Source organism: Moschus berezovskii, chromosome 21 (assembly GCF_049115385.1).
Source record: "Moschus berezovskii isolate FMDL1 chromosome 21, NW_MosBer_1.0, whole genome shotgun sequence".
In the NCBI taxonomy this organism is placed as follows: Eukaryota; Metazoa; Chordata; class Mammalia; order Artiodactyla; family Moschidae; genus Moschus; species Moschus berezovskii.
The window spans coordinates 29,967,520-29,985,545 of record NC_142480.1 but is presented as its reverse complement, the minus strand read 5'-3'; the positions used below and the strand labels follow the sequence as shown (position 1 = coordinate 29,985,545).

Below are 18,026 nucleotides of genomic sequence, written 5' to 3'. Positions count from 1 at the left end.
GAAGCCTACTTTTTCACACATTCACATTTACGACTTTGAAGTCCTCTACAAGCTAAGAAGCTTTTTTAATAAAAAACAAAAACAGAAACAAATCAGAGTTCAACAGCAACAAAAAAACTAACAGAACTACACAAGGAGAATTTTCTCCCATCAGCCATTTTCAGCCCACTTGGTTCTCTCCGGACAATCTCAGAAGGAAGAACAGGACGGGGCAGAACTAGTCAGAGTCCAGGTATAAGCATAAACGAGGAAACTAGCTTTCATTAGTGAGAGACCACAGGCTGCTGCTGCTGCTGCTAAGTCACTTCAGTCGTGTCCAACTCTGTGTGATCCAACAGACGGCAGCCCACCAGGCTCCCCCGTCCCTGGGATTCTCCAGGCAAGAACACTGGAGTGGGTTGCCATTTCCTTCTCCAATGCATGAAAGTGAAAAGTGAAAGTGAAGTTGCTCAGTCGGGTCCGACTCAGCAACCCCATAGACTGCAGCCTACCAGGCTCCTCTGCCCAGGGGATTTTCCAGGCAAGAGTACTGGAGTGGGGTGCCATTGCCTTCTCCAGAAAGACCACGGGCAGAGGATACCAAATGCTTCTGCATATCACTTTTATATCCAGAGGGAGAGGATTCTGCTCCTCAAAGTTAGGAAAAGAAAACCTTCTGCACCATTCAGCTGATTTTAATCATGGTACTTTTTCTGAACATATCAGTTAGTGAGTCAGAATCCTACCCTAATCTCTCTACTTATTACCATATTTTCTTTTCAGGTTTAAAAAATGAATTACTTATTTTTATAAGAAATATAAAACAGGGCAATGAGGGCTTTCAAAGAACAAACAATCCTTCTTAACTAACCAATTTACCATTAATAGCAAACAGAGTCCAGACATTTGCTTCCTGGTTAGATAATATGACTTCTTATGTGACAGGATGATGTCTGTACAGTTTTAATTCAACAAGCATTCATCTAACAAATATTTGCTACACATCTAATGTTTGTCAGGAACAATTTTTGGTGTTTGGGCTATATCAGTATATATTTTGGGATATATATTAGTTATTTGATACTGTTGGCAAATAACAGCATCTGCCATTCTGTAACATATAAATTCTAGAGTAGGGATTGGGATTGGGGATGGGGAAAGAAACCCACGGAAAATATAATAAATAAAACTCTGGAATAGGCTAGAATATGGTAAGTGCTATGGAGAAAGAGAATATAGATAAGACTAATTTCTGGTGAACAAGTTTGAAACAAATTTCAACTTTTGGTAAAATAGTAAGACTCCTTGTATAGGTTTTGTAATTAAAAATTCAACATATAAGTATGTTGCAAACATGAGACTAAAAGTAAACCTGAAAATACAATTTAAATACAATTTTAAGACTCATGACAAGAAGGATTTGAGTGTCTTTGTCCCCACTGTATCCACGAAGCCAAGAACAGAGCTTAGCTCATGATATGTACTCAATAAATATGAGTTTGATGAAGGAAGTGAAGAACGACTGGGGACAATGGGGATGAATGATAACTGATGAGGATTCTTGAGATTTCAGGCCATAATATGTGAACTGTTCAAACTCTTCGTATGCTCAAGGGACGAAATCTGACTTTCAACCTAACCAAATGCTTTATAGAAAACCACATTATAATGAAATTTTTGCCAAATGCATGTTTACTGCATCTGAGTTGTTGATTGCAGCTGCTCTTTTGCAAAGGAGATGGAGTCTGTTTATGGTATATTTTATTTTTCTACCTTACTACAGAGTCAGCAGCTGATAATGTGTTATGCTCAGGAAAGCTAATTAAAGGGCTATACAGAGGGAATTAGATGTTCCTCTGCAGTTCCAATAAAAAGTAGAAAGGTATAACCATGTTAATTGAAACCCCTCTTATGTCCTGTAAAGAAGGAGAAATGTCTTATCCTTATGCCAACTGTGGCAAGGCTGCAAAGCAGTTGGCCTTCAGGACACCAGATGAGGGTGGAGACTGGAAGAGGGGGGTCCAAGTATGGAAAGCTGTCACTAAGTTTTCAGATGTGACAGCTCAATGTTGTCAAGTTAAGAATTTTTTACAAAAGAATCTGAGTAGCAAGCACTAAACTATGCATGAATTGTCAGCTTAAGATCTGTGGTTATCTTCTTCCAAGAAGGCAGAGAACACTGTGGTAGTTCTTTGTGTTACATTAGTTGTCCAAAAGCACAAAAACACGATCTTTAGAACATAGGAGTCTCAGAAAAGTCTATGTCATTTTTTAATGTACAGCAACAATTATTTTGGTTGTCTGTACACATGAGATCCTTTAGGGCAGAAAATCATATCTTTTTCAACTTTTGTATTGTATAAACTCAATAAATGACATTTATATGAAACAATAAATGAAGAAATGCAGTCTGTTTTGTTTTGCTAGCAATGCTCAGATGAAAATTATTTAATAAAACTATAAATTAGAAATTATGATCAGCTTGCATGACAAGTAGATAATTATGGAAGTTATATAAAATTGGGCATTTATCAAGGATCTAAACTGTCCAGACTGGACAGCTGGGTTGGCCACATTTAGTAAACAACTGCTCCATTTCCTTTTTATCTGCATAAAAAGTTTTATTAATTTAAAAAACTATGTATATCACATAATACTTTTCATTAACAAATTCTGGCTTTAAAGAGGGACTGGCTTAAAAAATAAGAGTTAAGGAATAGTCTCAATATTAAATAAAAGGCTTACAGTGAGACACAAAGAGGACATTAATAAGATCAAGATCATCTGATTCTCAGGCATGTATTACTCTTTTACTTGATATGCTGACAGCTACATACTGACATATACTCAATTCATATAATTATCACAGCATAAAGGAGGAATGTTTATGAAGGCAAGGTCATTGATAATGTAAAACAAAATGGTCTCAGCATGTCCACTATGGGCAAATGCTGAAACATTATTCATTTAATGAGAATTAATAACACATTAAAACCTAGAATTAAGCACATAAAAAGGAAAAGCTGCTGCCTAGTCTCAGGGAAGATACCACCCAGGCAGTGGTTTGATGCTTGATCTGTCTTTTCCCTTATTTAAACATGTTCCTAAATATCTATGCCACAGATAATGGGTAACTTTTCTTTGTTTTGCAGAAGTTAATGGGATATATTATAGCCCCCACATAAAAAACAAAAAGTACCTGAAGAATTGCAACCTCATTACGAAGCTGGCTTTCTTGTTTTGTTGGAAACCTTAACTTGTCAATGATCTTAATAGCTACATCTCTTCCTGTTTTACGATGTTTTCCTTTAAAATAAAAAAGAAATATTAGCATAATCTTATTAAATATCATCTCTATTGAAGAATACCAGAATTTATAAGGACATTTTAGAATTATAAAAATGTTTTACTGAAAAAATTAACATTTCTGGTGAGCACTAACTTTTGCCCATCAAGATTTCATTTCTTAACTCCATTATTACAGATCAAATATACACTATAAACTTAGCCAAATTCAAAACAGAACAGAATTAGGACATTAAAAGCTATTCATATGAATAATCTGATATTTTCTTATAAAACATATGTTTTAGAAACAGGATATTGAGCTACTTAATATGGAAAATATTCATACCACTGGCAAAAGTACTCTCCTTAAGAAAGGATGAAGTCCTGATAAACTAATATATGTTATAACAGAAAGAATAAAAATCTTGGCACTAATAACTTCATGGTCTTGAGCAAACCACTAAAGCTTTGAGTTCCTCATCTTCAATGGTAGCACTGTTGTGAGAATTAGATGTAACAAGATATGTACAGTACACAGAGTGCCCAGATAACTATACACACTCAAAAAACATGTTATCATCATTATTATCACCATCGTCAACATCTGACAGGCCCTTTACATGTATCATATCCAATTTAATTCTCACAATAAACCTTCTAGGGAATCAAAGGGTCCCCTCAAGCTGTTTACTTCCACAGTACTAGATTATAGAGATACAGAATATAGTAATGCTAACTGAATTTGAAAGTGAAACTAATTACTCACTATTTTTCGTCACATATAAACTAATTGGAAATTCTATTATTTCTATATTTGGTGTAATTCTAGTGTCCCTTCTCCCTACAACCACTGTCACTATTCCTTCCAGCTCCTTCGAGAATGCTTCCCTTCACAACTGACCAAACTATGGTCTTGTTTTCATGTTCTTTACTTTGACTGGCTGCAATCTCTATTCCAACTCAGACTTTTACTGCAACTACTGTCTGCGAGACTGTGGCTTTTTTAGTCTCCATGTTTCTGTCTCTATGGCACTTGGCCTGTCTTTTGTGACTGTTCTTATCTGCTTCAGCCGTATGTGTCCAGGTATAACTTTCTAGTCCTCCTTGTGGAGGCCTCCTTCTAAACCCGCTCCGTCACTGTTGGATGTTACTATCTGGCACATGCTGGTTTCTCTAATCTCGTTTCTTACCCATTTTACCCCCACACTACATTCAGTTATGTATATTTACCATACTTCATGGGCTTCCCTGGTAGCTCAGCTGGTAAAGAATCCACCTGCAATGCAGGAGACCCTGGTTCAATTCCTGGGTCAGGAAGATGCCCTGGAGAAGGGATTGGCTACCCACTCCAGTATTCTTGGGCTTCCCTCGTGGCTCAGATGGTAAAGAATCTGCCTGCAGTGTGGGAGGCCTGGGTTCGATCCCTGGGTTGGGAAGATCCCCTGGAGGAGGGCATGGCACCCACTCCAGTATTCTTGTCTGGAGAATTCCCATGGACAGAGGAGCCTGGTGGGCTACAGTCCAGGGGGTTTCAAAGAGTTGGACATGACTGAGTGACTTAGCACAGCATCATGCTCTATACACCATGATTTTTTTTTTTTGCATGCATGCAATTATTACACTGCAGAACAATTCCCTGTGTTGTACTTAGTCTACCCGATCACACTGTTAGGCCTTGACAGAAAATACAATGGTTGCTGACTCACTGACAGGTTTTCTGTCAAAAAAAATGATTTGTACATTTTATAAGAATCAAAATTACTTTGTAAAACAGAGTAGAATTTAGTTTTTAAATAAAAAAGCACAATATTATACATAATATTATAAGTAACAGAATCAAACATTGTGATTATTTCAGAGCACCCCATCTCACAAAAACAATAATCTGTTATTGATTATATTAAGTAATTGAAAGTTATGAGGCCATTTTACAGGGCAGGTAAAAAAACTGATATCTTTCCTAAGGATTTGAAAAATGTGATTGAACTGAATCACAATACAGAATCTAAGACAGAAGTTTTAACTAAATTCACCAAATAACTGAGAATAAGAAAAATGTAAAAGTTTAATATTTCACTTCATACATGTAAAAAATGCAAACCTTAAAAAAATACATAACATGGCTAAAGATGTTAGAATAGAAGATGTTAGATTCTAACATCTAATAAAGACATTAGAATAGACTAGTTTTTGCCTAGTTACATGAATGGATTTCTATAGCATTCTGACAAAATATGCTAACAGGAAAAAGAATGTTTCCAAATTAGAGTTTCCTTGTTTCTCAATATTTTGCCTGTATAAACCAGTATTTAACCATTATTGTGTATAGAGTTTGTCAATATTTAAGCAAAAGAAATTTTTTAGGAGTAGAAAAATTTCTCTTTCAAAACAGACATGTGCTAATTTTCCAGTTAGCGATCACCTCAAGAGAAATTTCTAAAAAGGTAAGTCACAGAAAGACATAACATAAAAAACACATCTATATATAGGTTTTTATATTCTTCTTGGAGATATTAATTTTATTAACACAAGTAGCCAAAATTTTAAATTAATAAAAATACTTGGTAAATCAACATACCTCCATACACAATTCCAAACTGTCCAGAACCCAGTACTTCATCAGGAAAAATCTGATAAACTGTGCTGATGTCCTATAGGTGCAAGTCCAGGGAAAAACAAACATGAAGTGTAACAACGTATTAGTCCTAATAAATTCTATAATTTTATTAAATATATCATTAATACTTGATGAATTTAAACATAAACAATTTAAATGCCAGATGAAATCTACAATATAATGATAATATTAAAAACTCACCCTTCAATTTAATGTTGTAATGTTTGAAAACTATTCTGCTCTTAAGCAGCAGAAATTTTTCAGTGTTCAAGTAAATAGGTTTCATTAGGGAGAAAAAAAGACTTAAAACTATATAATGTCATTTACGTATATAATGCCAGTATTTAAAAGCGGATTTGCTTATTGAGATGGTTATTTAGAAATTTCACATTAAATAATTATGATTCCCAGTCACGTCTGTGTGAGTCCTGATTCCAACCATTTCATTCCTTATGGCTAAAATGGTAAGGCTGCTTCTTTATCAGTCATCTACATCAGATGAATTTAAACTGGAAGGAAAAGGGGCTGAATCACTGTGAATGAGCCAGAGACACAACAAACGGATAACGAAATTCTCATTTACAAGGTGACCAAACTGTTTCACTTTTTCCACTTACAGAGGTTACAAGTTTTCAACTGTCTATTCTTTCCTCTTTGAAGTAATAGTTGCTAAGTAAAGTTTACATTCTGTTTTAACTGTGTTTACAATCTGTGATTTGATGGTGACAATCGTGAAAGTATAATGTAATCCTTTCTCACTTTCAGTATTGCTCTGACATACCATGGAATTTTCTGCCTATCCTCTACCCTTTTATTATTGTCCTTTCAAAACCAAAAGTCCTTTTACATCACATCTTACCCTTTGCATATTCTATATATTCCTATCCTTTTCCTGTGTCCCTCCTCCAGAAAAAAACTGTAAGTTCTCTCTATCCTGTGATCCCTTCAGAGTATCTGTGGTTCAGAGTTCAAGGCTGTCTGAAGACAAGAAAAGAAATTAAAACTACTCTAGCAGTCTGAGTCCAAGTACTACTTCATCTTTTTCTGATAGCTCAATGGCCACCTAGAATTTGTGGGTGGAAGAACCGCAAAGGAATCTGGAATTTCCCAAAAGATTGATAGGTAGGTAAGTATTTCCCAAAGTCTTCTCTGGCTAAGTAAGAGCAACAGAAATCTTTATTTATCTTGTGACTAATAGAACAAGAGGTCTTTACCTATCTTGTGACTGACGGAACAAGGATACAGCTAATTTTTGTTATGAACTTTTCCTAATTCTCTCAATCCTATTGGTTTTCAGTTTACTTTATGCCAATTTAGTAAAGGTTGCAAAGTTATGCTGGTGATAAGTTTCACGGAGTTTACTTTTTGAAAAGTAAACTCAGATTAGTGTAAGGTTACAAATGCTTTCCTTTTGGTCACAGGCACAGCAGTCAAAATTGAGGGAAAAATCTGAATCACAGGATGAGGTAGAAAAGGCCTCATTACTTTTGGGCTTCTTGTCACAGTGACAAAGTACAATTAAAAAAAAGCAAACATATGACAGAGTGTAAATTACTTCATAATATGTATATGATCTACATAGAATTTTCAAAAACTGAGCTGATGGAATTAGGTGGTACAGTTGACTAGGGTGCTAGAATGTGGACCCATAAAATCTCATTTATGCAGTTTTATCAGGTCTCCTTGATAAGTACAAGTGATTGTAAGTGTATTTGCAACTCCTTGTCATTATGATAGCACTCTTAGGTAGCAATCAAGGAAAGAGAATAAGGGCACGTTTATGCTACTCATGAAATTCAAATAATTTATCTATTTTATCTGGTATTACATAACATCAACCATTTAAAATTCCAGTATCAAGACGGGTCAAATACATAAAAAACTTGGCACTGCATTATAATTGCTTGCCTGAAATGAAAAATAGTTATTTAACTCTCTACACTACAGAATAGATTACAGAAAATCACTAAAGAATTGATACAATGTAATGTACAAAATTTTATAGAGGAAAAACATCCAAAGGGACCCTATTTTTTAAAAAATACTAAAAAATTAAAATGTCAGATCAATAAAAATGCATCTTATGATGCTCTTATTTTCCAATAAAAGATCACAGTACCAAGTTTTATATCAGTAGGTACATACTCACCACATTTTCTTGAATCTGGCAGTTTGATACTGAAATACTCACAGAAATATCTCCTAGAAATACAAGGCAAAAAATACACAAAAGAAGTAAGAGAGGTAATCGCAAAATAGGTAAACACATGCCTATTAATCAAGCTGCAGGGGTGTTTTTAAAACATAGCAATTAGATTTTTCTAAGAAAATGCCTATTAGAATATTTGTTTGCTTTTAAAGTTACAGATTTACTCTGTACTTGGCTTTGAAAAATAATAGTATTTTGTCAGTTTAGAGTTGGAAGTCATAAAGATATGGGTTCAAATTCTGGTTTGCCATTTCTTAACTCTGGTACAAGCAGAAACAACTTAATGCTACTAGGGTCTGATTCCTTTACCCATAAAGCAGGCAAAACATTAACATCCACGTATTGGGGTTATTTTAAAAACAGAGATCTCACATAAAATGGTTAGCACTCAAATAGGCATATATATCCTATTAGTATATACTGAGCTTCCCAGGTGGTGCTAGTGGTAAAGAACCCGCCTGGTGAATCCCATGGATGGAGGAGCCTGGCAGGCTATTCCCATAGGGTGGCACAGAGCTGAACATGACTGAAGCTACTTAGCATGCATGCATGCAATATGTACACTGTTTGTAGAGATCAACTAAAAAGTTGTGACAAATCAAATCTATCACAGATCATCAGATCACCGTGATGTGAAAACAGAGGGTTCTTTGCCACAGGCTTTATTATTAATAGCCATTATGAGATTTTTAAGTGACATTTGTATACAGATACTTTAAAATATCTTTCAAAAATGCATCCTCCATTTCTGATCTTGATTGAATTCTGGTGAAATTTATCTCATGCTACAATGAACAGAGAGATCTACCTGGGAAAAAATGATTTAAGAGTTTCCAAGTACTCTGAGCACAGAGAAGGCACTGGCAACCCACTCCAGTACTCTTGCCTGGAGAATCCCATGCCTGGAGGAGCCTGGTAGGCTGCAGTCCATGGGGTCGCTAAGAGTCGGACACGACTTAGCGACTTCACTTTCACGCATTGAAGAAGGAAATGTCAACCCACTGCAGTGTTCTTGCCTGGAGAATCCCAGGGACAGGGAAGCCTAGTGGCTGCCGTCTATGGGATCGCACAGAGTCGGACACGACTGAAGCGACTTAGCAGCAGCAGCAACAAGTACTCTGAACACTAAGTCTTCTTCAGAGAGTAGCACATTCGGTGGTTTTGGAGGACTTGTGTTAACTCAGATTTGCAAATAGCAAAACTGGCATTCCAGTCAAGCTCGAGTTGACAAGATTACTTCTCCTTTTATCACCAATGTGATTACTACTTCTTTTATCACCAGTAGCCCAAGTTTCTGCTATTATTGGATATAATGGGTTGACATGCATCTGTTCAAATTTTTAATATAGGATAATTTAATGAATGAAATACCTTAGTATATGCAGTAGCTTTTATTTGGAGACCCCCCTTTTTTCTTTGTTCAGTCACTAAGTCATGTCCAACTCTTTGTGAACCCATGGATTCCCTGTCCTTTACTATCTCCCAGAGTTTTCTCAAACACATGTGCATTGAGTTGGAGATGCTATCCAACCATATTATCCTCTGTCACCCACTTCTCCTCCTGCCATCGATTTTTCCCAGTATCAGGGTCTTCCAATAAACTAAACATCCCTAAAGAGGTTCTCTTCACCTGTTCTAAAGACAGACAGAAAACTAGCAGACTCACTGTGCACATTGGTTCCCGAACCCACAGAGGACCCCTTGGGTATGACGGGCATAAGAGCATGCTGGATCGCCATCTCCCACATCCTGGCCACATCGGCACCAACACCACTGGTGAGGACACTGCTATTTGGTGGTGGGCTGGAGGGGTTGACCACATTTTCTCCCACATAATACACGATGTTTGCTGTAGTGATCTCAAAACAGTGAGGGTTGGCCCCACTAGGAATTAAAGCTGATGGTTTTGCTGGTTCCAGAGATAAAATTTCTGATAAAGGTATTTCCTGTGGAAAAAAGTGTGTACTAAATGGAGTTTATCAAAAGGATAAAACTTTCAAATAAAATTCATGCCAGGGACAGGAAAGAAATGACATTATAATCAGTTATCATTTCTATAAAACAGTTTTATAAGAAACAGAAAAACACAAAAATAAAATTGTCATCTCCTTTTCCCAGAAAAATTCAAGTGGCTTTTTAGTATGTTCATACAATAAGAATAAATATGAATAATTTTGAACCTGCATCAAAATCTAAGTCTTAGACTATAAATGATAATTTTAATAACTGTGAGGTAAAATCACAACCCTTTTGAAATGCATTTGGGTATGCACAGCTGTTTTTAAATTTCAACTGTTCTTTAAGGCACTGAAAATGAATCATGTAATTTGATTTGATAGATGTTAATATAATAATATAGCCACATGAATAGTTTTAGTGAGGAACACCACATAGAGTGGTTTTAAAAGCAGTTACTTTTAAGACAATTTTGATATTAAAAAAATTAATCACCACATTGTCTTTTAGGATGGAGAAGAAATAATAACTTTTAAGAAACGATGACTTCTAAAACAAATTTTTAATTTAAAAGTTAAAGAGGTTTCCTTTTTCTGTTAGGTCTGTAGAAAGGGGCCATGGAGAACAATACCTACTATCGCTGAGCCTTCATTATTCTTGATGGAGCAAATATATACTTTTTCACTCTAAATTTCTTTTGGAACCGTGTTTCACTGGGTGATATGTTATGTGACATCTATATTATTTCATGTAGAGAGGCAGAATGAAAACAGCTGCCAAATTATTTTTCTAGTGGAAAGTGCTCCTTATGATATTGGAAATATATGGAGGAATCATACAATGTTTCTTAACCCCTGGTGACATATTTGCAGGACTACCAGTGCAAAACAAAACAAAGAAAGCTGGATAGAACAGACTTTAGGAATTGACTTTTCACTAATCTTCTGTGACCCTGAACTTGCTAGTTAAATCACACATCCCTGCTAAAACAGACAGTTAAGCTTCTTCTCCCCCTCCCCCACCATCCCATGGGGCCAGAAGCATTCCACAGTGAAATTTGAAATTCACAGGTGACTAATCAGCTCACAACCTGATTTCCCCCAAATCTAAAAGCTATAGAGAAAAAACAAAAATCTCTTGGAGCAAGCTTCAGAAGAGTCATGTTTGTTGGGTGTAATTTTGTATTTCTGATACTCTACATTCCCACAGGAAAGCAAGAGGGGGCATGAGACCTCAGTCAAGGAAAGAGTCACACTTACCTTGTAGTACCTGCTTCCTGTATCATTTTGAAAGAGGGTAATACATTTGCTATCCAATCTCCAATAGTGCCGCTTCCGCTGAAACAGAAGTTTGATACAGTATCTTTTAAAAACTTAAAAAAAAAAATCCAAGAAAGATAAAATCAAAATATTTCCCCACTGGGGCATAAGATTTGATGGGGGAAAGTGTGCGGCCTTTGGAAGAGGAAGACTAACAATTTCAAGACTCTAGAAGGTGTCTATTCAGCAAATGTGTAGTGAGTTTCTGCGCCTACATTTGAGAGTTATAAATATTAAAGGAGACGATGTATTAACACCTACAGCAGTGCCTGGCACTTAGTGCAAGTAGAATAAATAGAAAACACCATTTTAAAATTTATTTTATGGCTTGAAGAGCTAAAGGTGGATTAATAACTGTAATAAAAGGGCTTAATGGGAGATATAATATTTATATTCTATTGTTTTAGAACATAAGGCATGCCATGGTGATCCAGCCAGGCATTCTGGCTTCCATTAGAGATGGCACAGCAGAACTAAAGAATGTTGAGTAGGATGGCAAGGCTGACTCCATGGCATCAACCTAACATTAGAGGAATGCATCAATAGCTTGCCTTTCTCTTAAGCTTCCTGCTGCTGCTGCTAAGTCGCTTCAGTCGTGTCCGACTCTGTGCAACCCCATAGATGGCAGCCCACCAGGCTCCTCTGTCCCTGGGATTCTCCAGGCAAGAATACTGCAGTGGGTTGCCATTTCCTTCTCCAATGCATGCATGCATGCATGCTAAGTTGCTTCAGTCATCTCTGACTCTGTGCGACCCCATGGACAGCAGCCCACCAGGCTCCTCTGTCCCCGGAATTCTCAAGGCAAGAATACTGGAGTGGGTTGCCATTTCCTTCTCCCTTCTCTTAAGTTTACTGCAGATCCAAACATCCATGATTGGGTGATCAGGTCCTTGAGTGTCTGCATGAATGCATGTATTTCTTCTTTTCAGACTAAAATGTCCTAATACTATTCTTGGTCTCTTCCACAACCTATCTTACACCAGTCAAATATACTAAATACACTTCAAATATTTTACCACATCTAGGAAAGACTGGATGGAATTCAGTTGAGTCCTACAGTAAGTCATGTAAAGCTCTCTCCAGAAGAGAAGGTTGAGATTACAGACATAGCTGTTAGGTTATAGGTGTCCATTTACCTAAAGAAATGATAGGAATTCTATGGCTAGGAGGTGATGAGGAAAACAACACCAATAGCTGAGAAAGAAGTTTATTACTAAAGGTCAGTTAGTTTAATTGAAACATACATCAATACATGCACAACTTCATGTATCAACTATTAGGAAAATAAGTAGTAGTGAGAAACTCAGAGTATAATAAAAATTTTAAATGGGCTGTCTTTTATCTAATAAAATATAAGGTTACTATGTTTCTGAATAAGTCAATTTCTAAGTGAACACTTAAGGATTTAAGAAGCATATAACAGTTATCATTTTTTCTCTCCCTAAAATGCCAGTGCTCAAATTTTTTTTTTGAATCACAGATGAGCATTCTGAAAGTTTCACAGCTGCTATAAAAAGACAGGTAGACACTCAAGTTGTTTGGGAATCATCTCAAGTAATACAGGGAAATGACTTTGTTTCCCTGAGATTACTGTCTACAGTCTTTTCTAACTCAGTTGTTTGCTCAACTGCATGGAACACTCAGAGACTATGAATATTCTCCCCTGATCCTGTACCCTGCCTGCACTAAGGTTCGCTCCTGCTAACCCAGATATCCCACAGTCTTGACAGAGCACCAAAAGCTCCTCTGATTAAAGCTCACGAGACGAGACAAGAGCTCGGTGTGGCTCTTACCAGTGTGTCCTTGCTGGTGTAGTGGACCATCCAGCCTTCCTTCATTGCCGTGCTGCTTTTCCTCTTCGTGTGCTTGACAGACTGTACTACTCTCATGAGTGGGATATTGTTGCTTGTCGATGGACTTGAAAAGTCAAAATGGTTTAAGAAAGAAATGTCTTTAGATACAGATCTTCTTTTCCTGCCTAAAGCCTTATTTCATCTATTTCAAAGTGAAAGGCAAAAGAAAAGTTCAAACCCCATTTTTAGTGAAAGGTATTCTCAGAGTACCATGGTTCAGACTCTGGATTGCTCTGAAGAGTGAGAGGTGCTTTATATGTACATTGTAACAATCCCTGAGCAGAACAGTAAGCACCTAGGTTTTCAGGTGAACTAAACACTTGGTGCTCAGTATTGGGGTAAACATTGGATAGATTACTATCATACTGTACGGAGGCCACAGTTCAGTCACATGTGAATTATCATTTGCTTAATAAATATTATAGCTACAATATAAATCATTTAGACATAATATGTTAACATGAATTTCAGTCTCTCTCTATGTAATTTCACAAAAATTAGAATTTGCTGTTCAAACTGTCTTTTAAATAACTGCTGCTCATGGAATTATGCCCCTCCTTCATCTCCTTCTTTTCTATCTCTGTGTCTTCACTGACCCACCACCTACGTGCCATCAATATTTTGATACTAAAGACATGTTCATCTTCAAAAGAAAGTGGGGCATAGGCATTTTCCAGTATTTGAAAAATATTTCTCATGTTATTAAATGAAATAAAATCCAATTATTTTATTGCTCTCCTCTCAAGAACAATTTTGGTTATGAATTTTTTTGTAGAGTCAGGTAATACACACTTCAGGCTCTGCAGAATACTTAGCTTTGCCATTATAGTGGAAAGGCAGCCACAGCCATAGCTATGGACAGGCACGGCTATGTTCCAATAAAACTTTATAATACAACAGGCAACAGACTGATTTGGCTACAGTGTGCTGACCACTAATATAAAAAATGGGGATCATCTACAAAAGTACAGGTAATCAAATCACAAATATGAAACTCCACACTCTTCTGAAACAAAATTATGAACAGTAAGGTCCAGACATATGTGATTCTTGTGTTAGTGGCTCAGTCGTGTCCGACCCTTAACTGACCTTATGGACTGTGGCCCACCAGGTTCCACTGTCCATGGAATTCTCCAGGCAAGAATACTGGAGTGGGTTGCCATTTCCTCCTCCAGGGGATCTTCCCCACCCAGGGATCAAACCTATGTTATCTACATTGCGGGCCAACTATAAAATAGATGGTGTCTGCTAAGGTTGATCCCTGATCTATGTATTTGCACACAACAAGCTTTGAATAAATATTAACTTAGTAGTAAGTTTTCTGTTTGCAAGTATGTGTAACCCTCACATGCAAAGGAAAATGGGTCAAAGAACGAGGCAATACCAGGAAAGGATGCAAGCTACACTTCTCCAAGGGAATCCCGACCGCCTGGCTCCAAACTTAGGAGCTTCCTCTACAGGACACAACTCATTTATAAACAAATTATAGGAAAAGTTTGGACATGTTTCAGCTTGGTTGCAGACCACAGAGATAAAACAAACGTGGCAAAAAAGCAAGTCATGTGAATTTTTTGATTTCCCAGTGTATATATGTTATGTTTACCCTATACTGTGGTCTATTAAATGTGTTATATAGCACTATGCCTAAAAAAAGTCAGTGTATATTCTTTAATTACAGATTAGCTTATTGATAAAAACTGCTAACCATCATCTCAGCCTTCGGGCAAGATGTAGTCTTTTTGCTGGTGGAAAGTCTTGCCTTATTGTTGATGGCTGCTGACCCATGAGGATGGTGTTTATTGAAAGCTGGTGTGACTGTGACAATTTTTAAAAATAGGACACAACAAAGTCTGCTACATCAGTTGATGCTTCCTTTCACAAATGATTTCCCTGTAGCACACAATGCTGTTTTATAGCATTTTACCCACAGAACTTCTTTCAAAATTGGACTCAAACTCTGTACTGCATTATAAACTAAACGCGTGTACTAGTATTACTCTAAATCCTTTGTTGTCATTTCAACAATCTTCACAGCATCTTCATCAGAAGTAGATTCCATCTCAAGAAACCACTTCCTCTGCTCAACTCTTAAAGTTTTATCATGACACTGCAGTCACAGTTTCAGGTTTCATTTCTAATTCTAGTTCTCAGCTACTTCCTCCACTCAAAGTCATCCATGATGTTTGGAAACAACTTCTTCCAAACTCCTGTTAATGTTGATATTCTGACCTCTTCTCATTAATCATGAATATTCTTAATGGTATCTGAAGAGTAAATCCTTTTCAGGTTTTCATTTGACTTTGTCTAGATCTATCAGAAGAATCATTATCTATACGGCAATCTTACAAAATGTATCTCCAAAAATAAAAAAAGTTAAAATTAGTTCTTGATCCATGGGCTGTAGAACAGATGCTGTGTCAGAAGGTATGAAAACAATGAGAATCTTATCGCCCATCTCCATCAGAGGTCTTGGGTGACCAGGTGCATTGTAAATGAACAGCAGCATTTTTAAAGGAATTTTTTTCCCCGAGCAACAAGTTTCAACAGTAGACTTAAAATATTCAGTAAACTATGCTATAAACAGATGCGTTGTCATCCAGGCTTTGTTGTTCCACTTTACAGAACATAAGCAGAATGGATTTGGCATAATCATTAAGGGTTGTAAGATTCTTCAGAATGGTAAATGAGCACTGGCTTCAACTTAAAGTTACCAGCTTCAGAGTCAGCCTGTCCTTTGAAGCTTTGATGCCAGCCTGTCCTTTGAAGCTTTGATGCCAGCCTGTTCTTTGAAGCTTTCATCTTCTAGCTGTGAAAGTCTTAGATGACACTGGTTTCAAATACAAGGCTGTTTTGTCTATTTTGAAAATGTTATGTGTAGCTATGTTCATTAGCTTAGCTAGATTTTTTGGTAACTTGCTGCAGTTTGTACATCAGCACTTGATGCTTCACTTCATACTTTTATGTTAAGGTGATGGCTTATCCAATCTTTAATAGCTTCAAACTCTACTTCTGCATCTTCCACACTGCTCAGTCTTCACAGGAGTGAAAAGAGTTAGGACCTTGTTCTGGATTAGGTTTTGCTGTAAGGGAATGCTGCTGCTGGTCTGAACTTCTATCAAGGTTAAACTATCTCCATCAGCAACAGTGCAGTTTTGCTGTCTTATCATTCATGTGTTTACTGGAGTAGTACTTTTAATTCCATCAAGAACTTTTACTTCGCATCGACAACCTGGATGATGGTTTACCTCAAGAGGTTGAGCTTCTGACCCTTCTCAGCTTTCAACATGCCTTCCTCACTAACCTTAATCATTTCCAGCTTTTGATTTAAAATGAGAGACACATGAATGTTTCATCTGAATACTTAAAAGCAATTGTAGGGTTATTAACTAGCTTAATTTCAATACTGTTGTGTCTCAGGGAATAGGGAGGCCTGAGATGGATGTGAGAGTTGGACTGTGAAGAAAGCTGATCGCCGAAGAATCGATGCTTTTGAACTGTGGTGTTGGAGAAGACTCTTGAGAGTCCCTTATACTGCAAGGAGATCCAACCAGTCCATTCTAAAGGAGATCAATCCTGGATGTTCATTGGAGGGACTGATGCTAAAGCTGAAACTCCAATACTTTGGCCACCTCATGCAATGAGTTGACTCACTGGAAAAGACTCTGATGCTGGGAAAGGTTGGGGGTGGGAGGAGAAGGGGACGACGGAGAATGAGATGGCTGGATGGCATCACCGACTCTGTGGACATGAGTTTGAGTGTACTCCGGGAGTTGGTGATGGACAGGGAGGCCTGGCGTGCTGTGATTCATGGGGTCGCGGAGAGTCGGACACGACTGAGCGACTGAACTGAACTGAACTGAACTGAACTGAGGAGATGGGGAGAGACAGTAAAATGGCAGGCTGGTAGAGATGTCATAACACATAATGTTTATTGATTAAGCTTACTGTCTTATACAAGCATGGTTTGTGGTGCCTCCAAACAATTACAATAGTAACCTCAAAGTTCACTAAACATAGACCACCCTAACAAACATAATAATAACGAACATGTGCAAAATATTGAGAGAATTACCAAAATGTGACACAGAGATGCAAAGTGAGTAAAAGCTGTTGGGAAAATGGTACTGAAAGGTGTGCCCTACCCAAGGCTGCAACAGAGGTTCAATTTGTTTAAAAAAAAAAAAATGGAATACATGTGAAGTGCAATAAAGTCATAAAACCAGGTATGCCTATAAACACAACTTTAAGTTTTCTCTATAATAGATTAAAATATCAGAGCTTTAAAAAGCAAATACCACTTGGGGTTAGCCTGTTTGACCAAGCCTGGGAGTGCACCCTCACCTGATGGTTCTGTTGGAGTCCTCGTGGTCCGGGTCTGGATCCTGCATTTCCCCACTGTCATTCTGGCACTCGGCCATCACCATCTCAGCATCCTGGACCATTGCCTCTTCCATGTCATCCATGAGCCCACTGTTTCTTTCACTGTCATTGTCATCGCTCCCTTCTTCCATGACTATGTCAGACTCTGCCCCAGGGCTAAGCAAATCTACAAAATTGTTTTGCACCCATGAAGATAAGCCTAGTATCCAAGAGCCAAGACTTAAAAGAAAGTTAGGCAATCCTAAAACAAATCAATTGGAAGCCCTAAAAATATAGTCATGTGAATAATTCTTTTCTTTAACTTTCCTTTTAAACTTTAGCTCATAAGTATCTGAATTTATGAGAGGATAAATATATAATTTTACAAGTAGATGCTCATTTTTTTAGGCCCCTAAGCCTAGAAGCATAAAAACATCATGGGGAGT

The 18,026-nt window shown here is 37.2% G+C and overlaps 1 protein-coding gene across 2 annotated transcripts in view; it reads right to left on the bottom strand.

Moving 5' to 3' along the window:
• Window positions 1–18,026, bottom strand: part of PRKD1 (protein kinase D1) — a 360,671-nt gene that overhangs the window by 40,376 nt on the left and 302,269 nt on the right. For both annotated transcript variants that reach the window (XM_055418185.2, XM_055418186.2), the window contains 7 exons: window positions 17,563–17,767; window positions 13,162–13,285; window positions 11,309–11,386; window positions 9,760–10,039; window positions 8,034–8,086; window positions 5,846–5,918; window positions 3,179–3,285 (listed from right to left, as the gene is read on the bottom strand). In XM_055418185.2, the coding sequence (XP_055274160.1) occupies window positions 3,179–3,285; window positions 5,846–5,918; window positions 8,034–8,086; window positions 9,760–10,039; window positions 11,309–11,386; window positions 13,162–13,285; window positions 17,563–17,767 (920 nt within the window). The remainder of the gene's footprint in view (window positions 1–3,178; window positions 3,286–5,845; window positions 5,919–8,033; window positions 8,087–9,759; window positions 10,040–11,308; window positions 11,387–13,161; window positions 13,286–17,562; window positions 17,768–18,026) is intronic.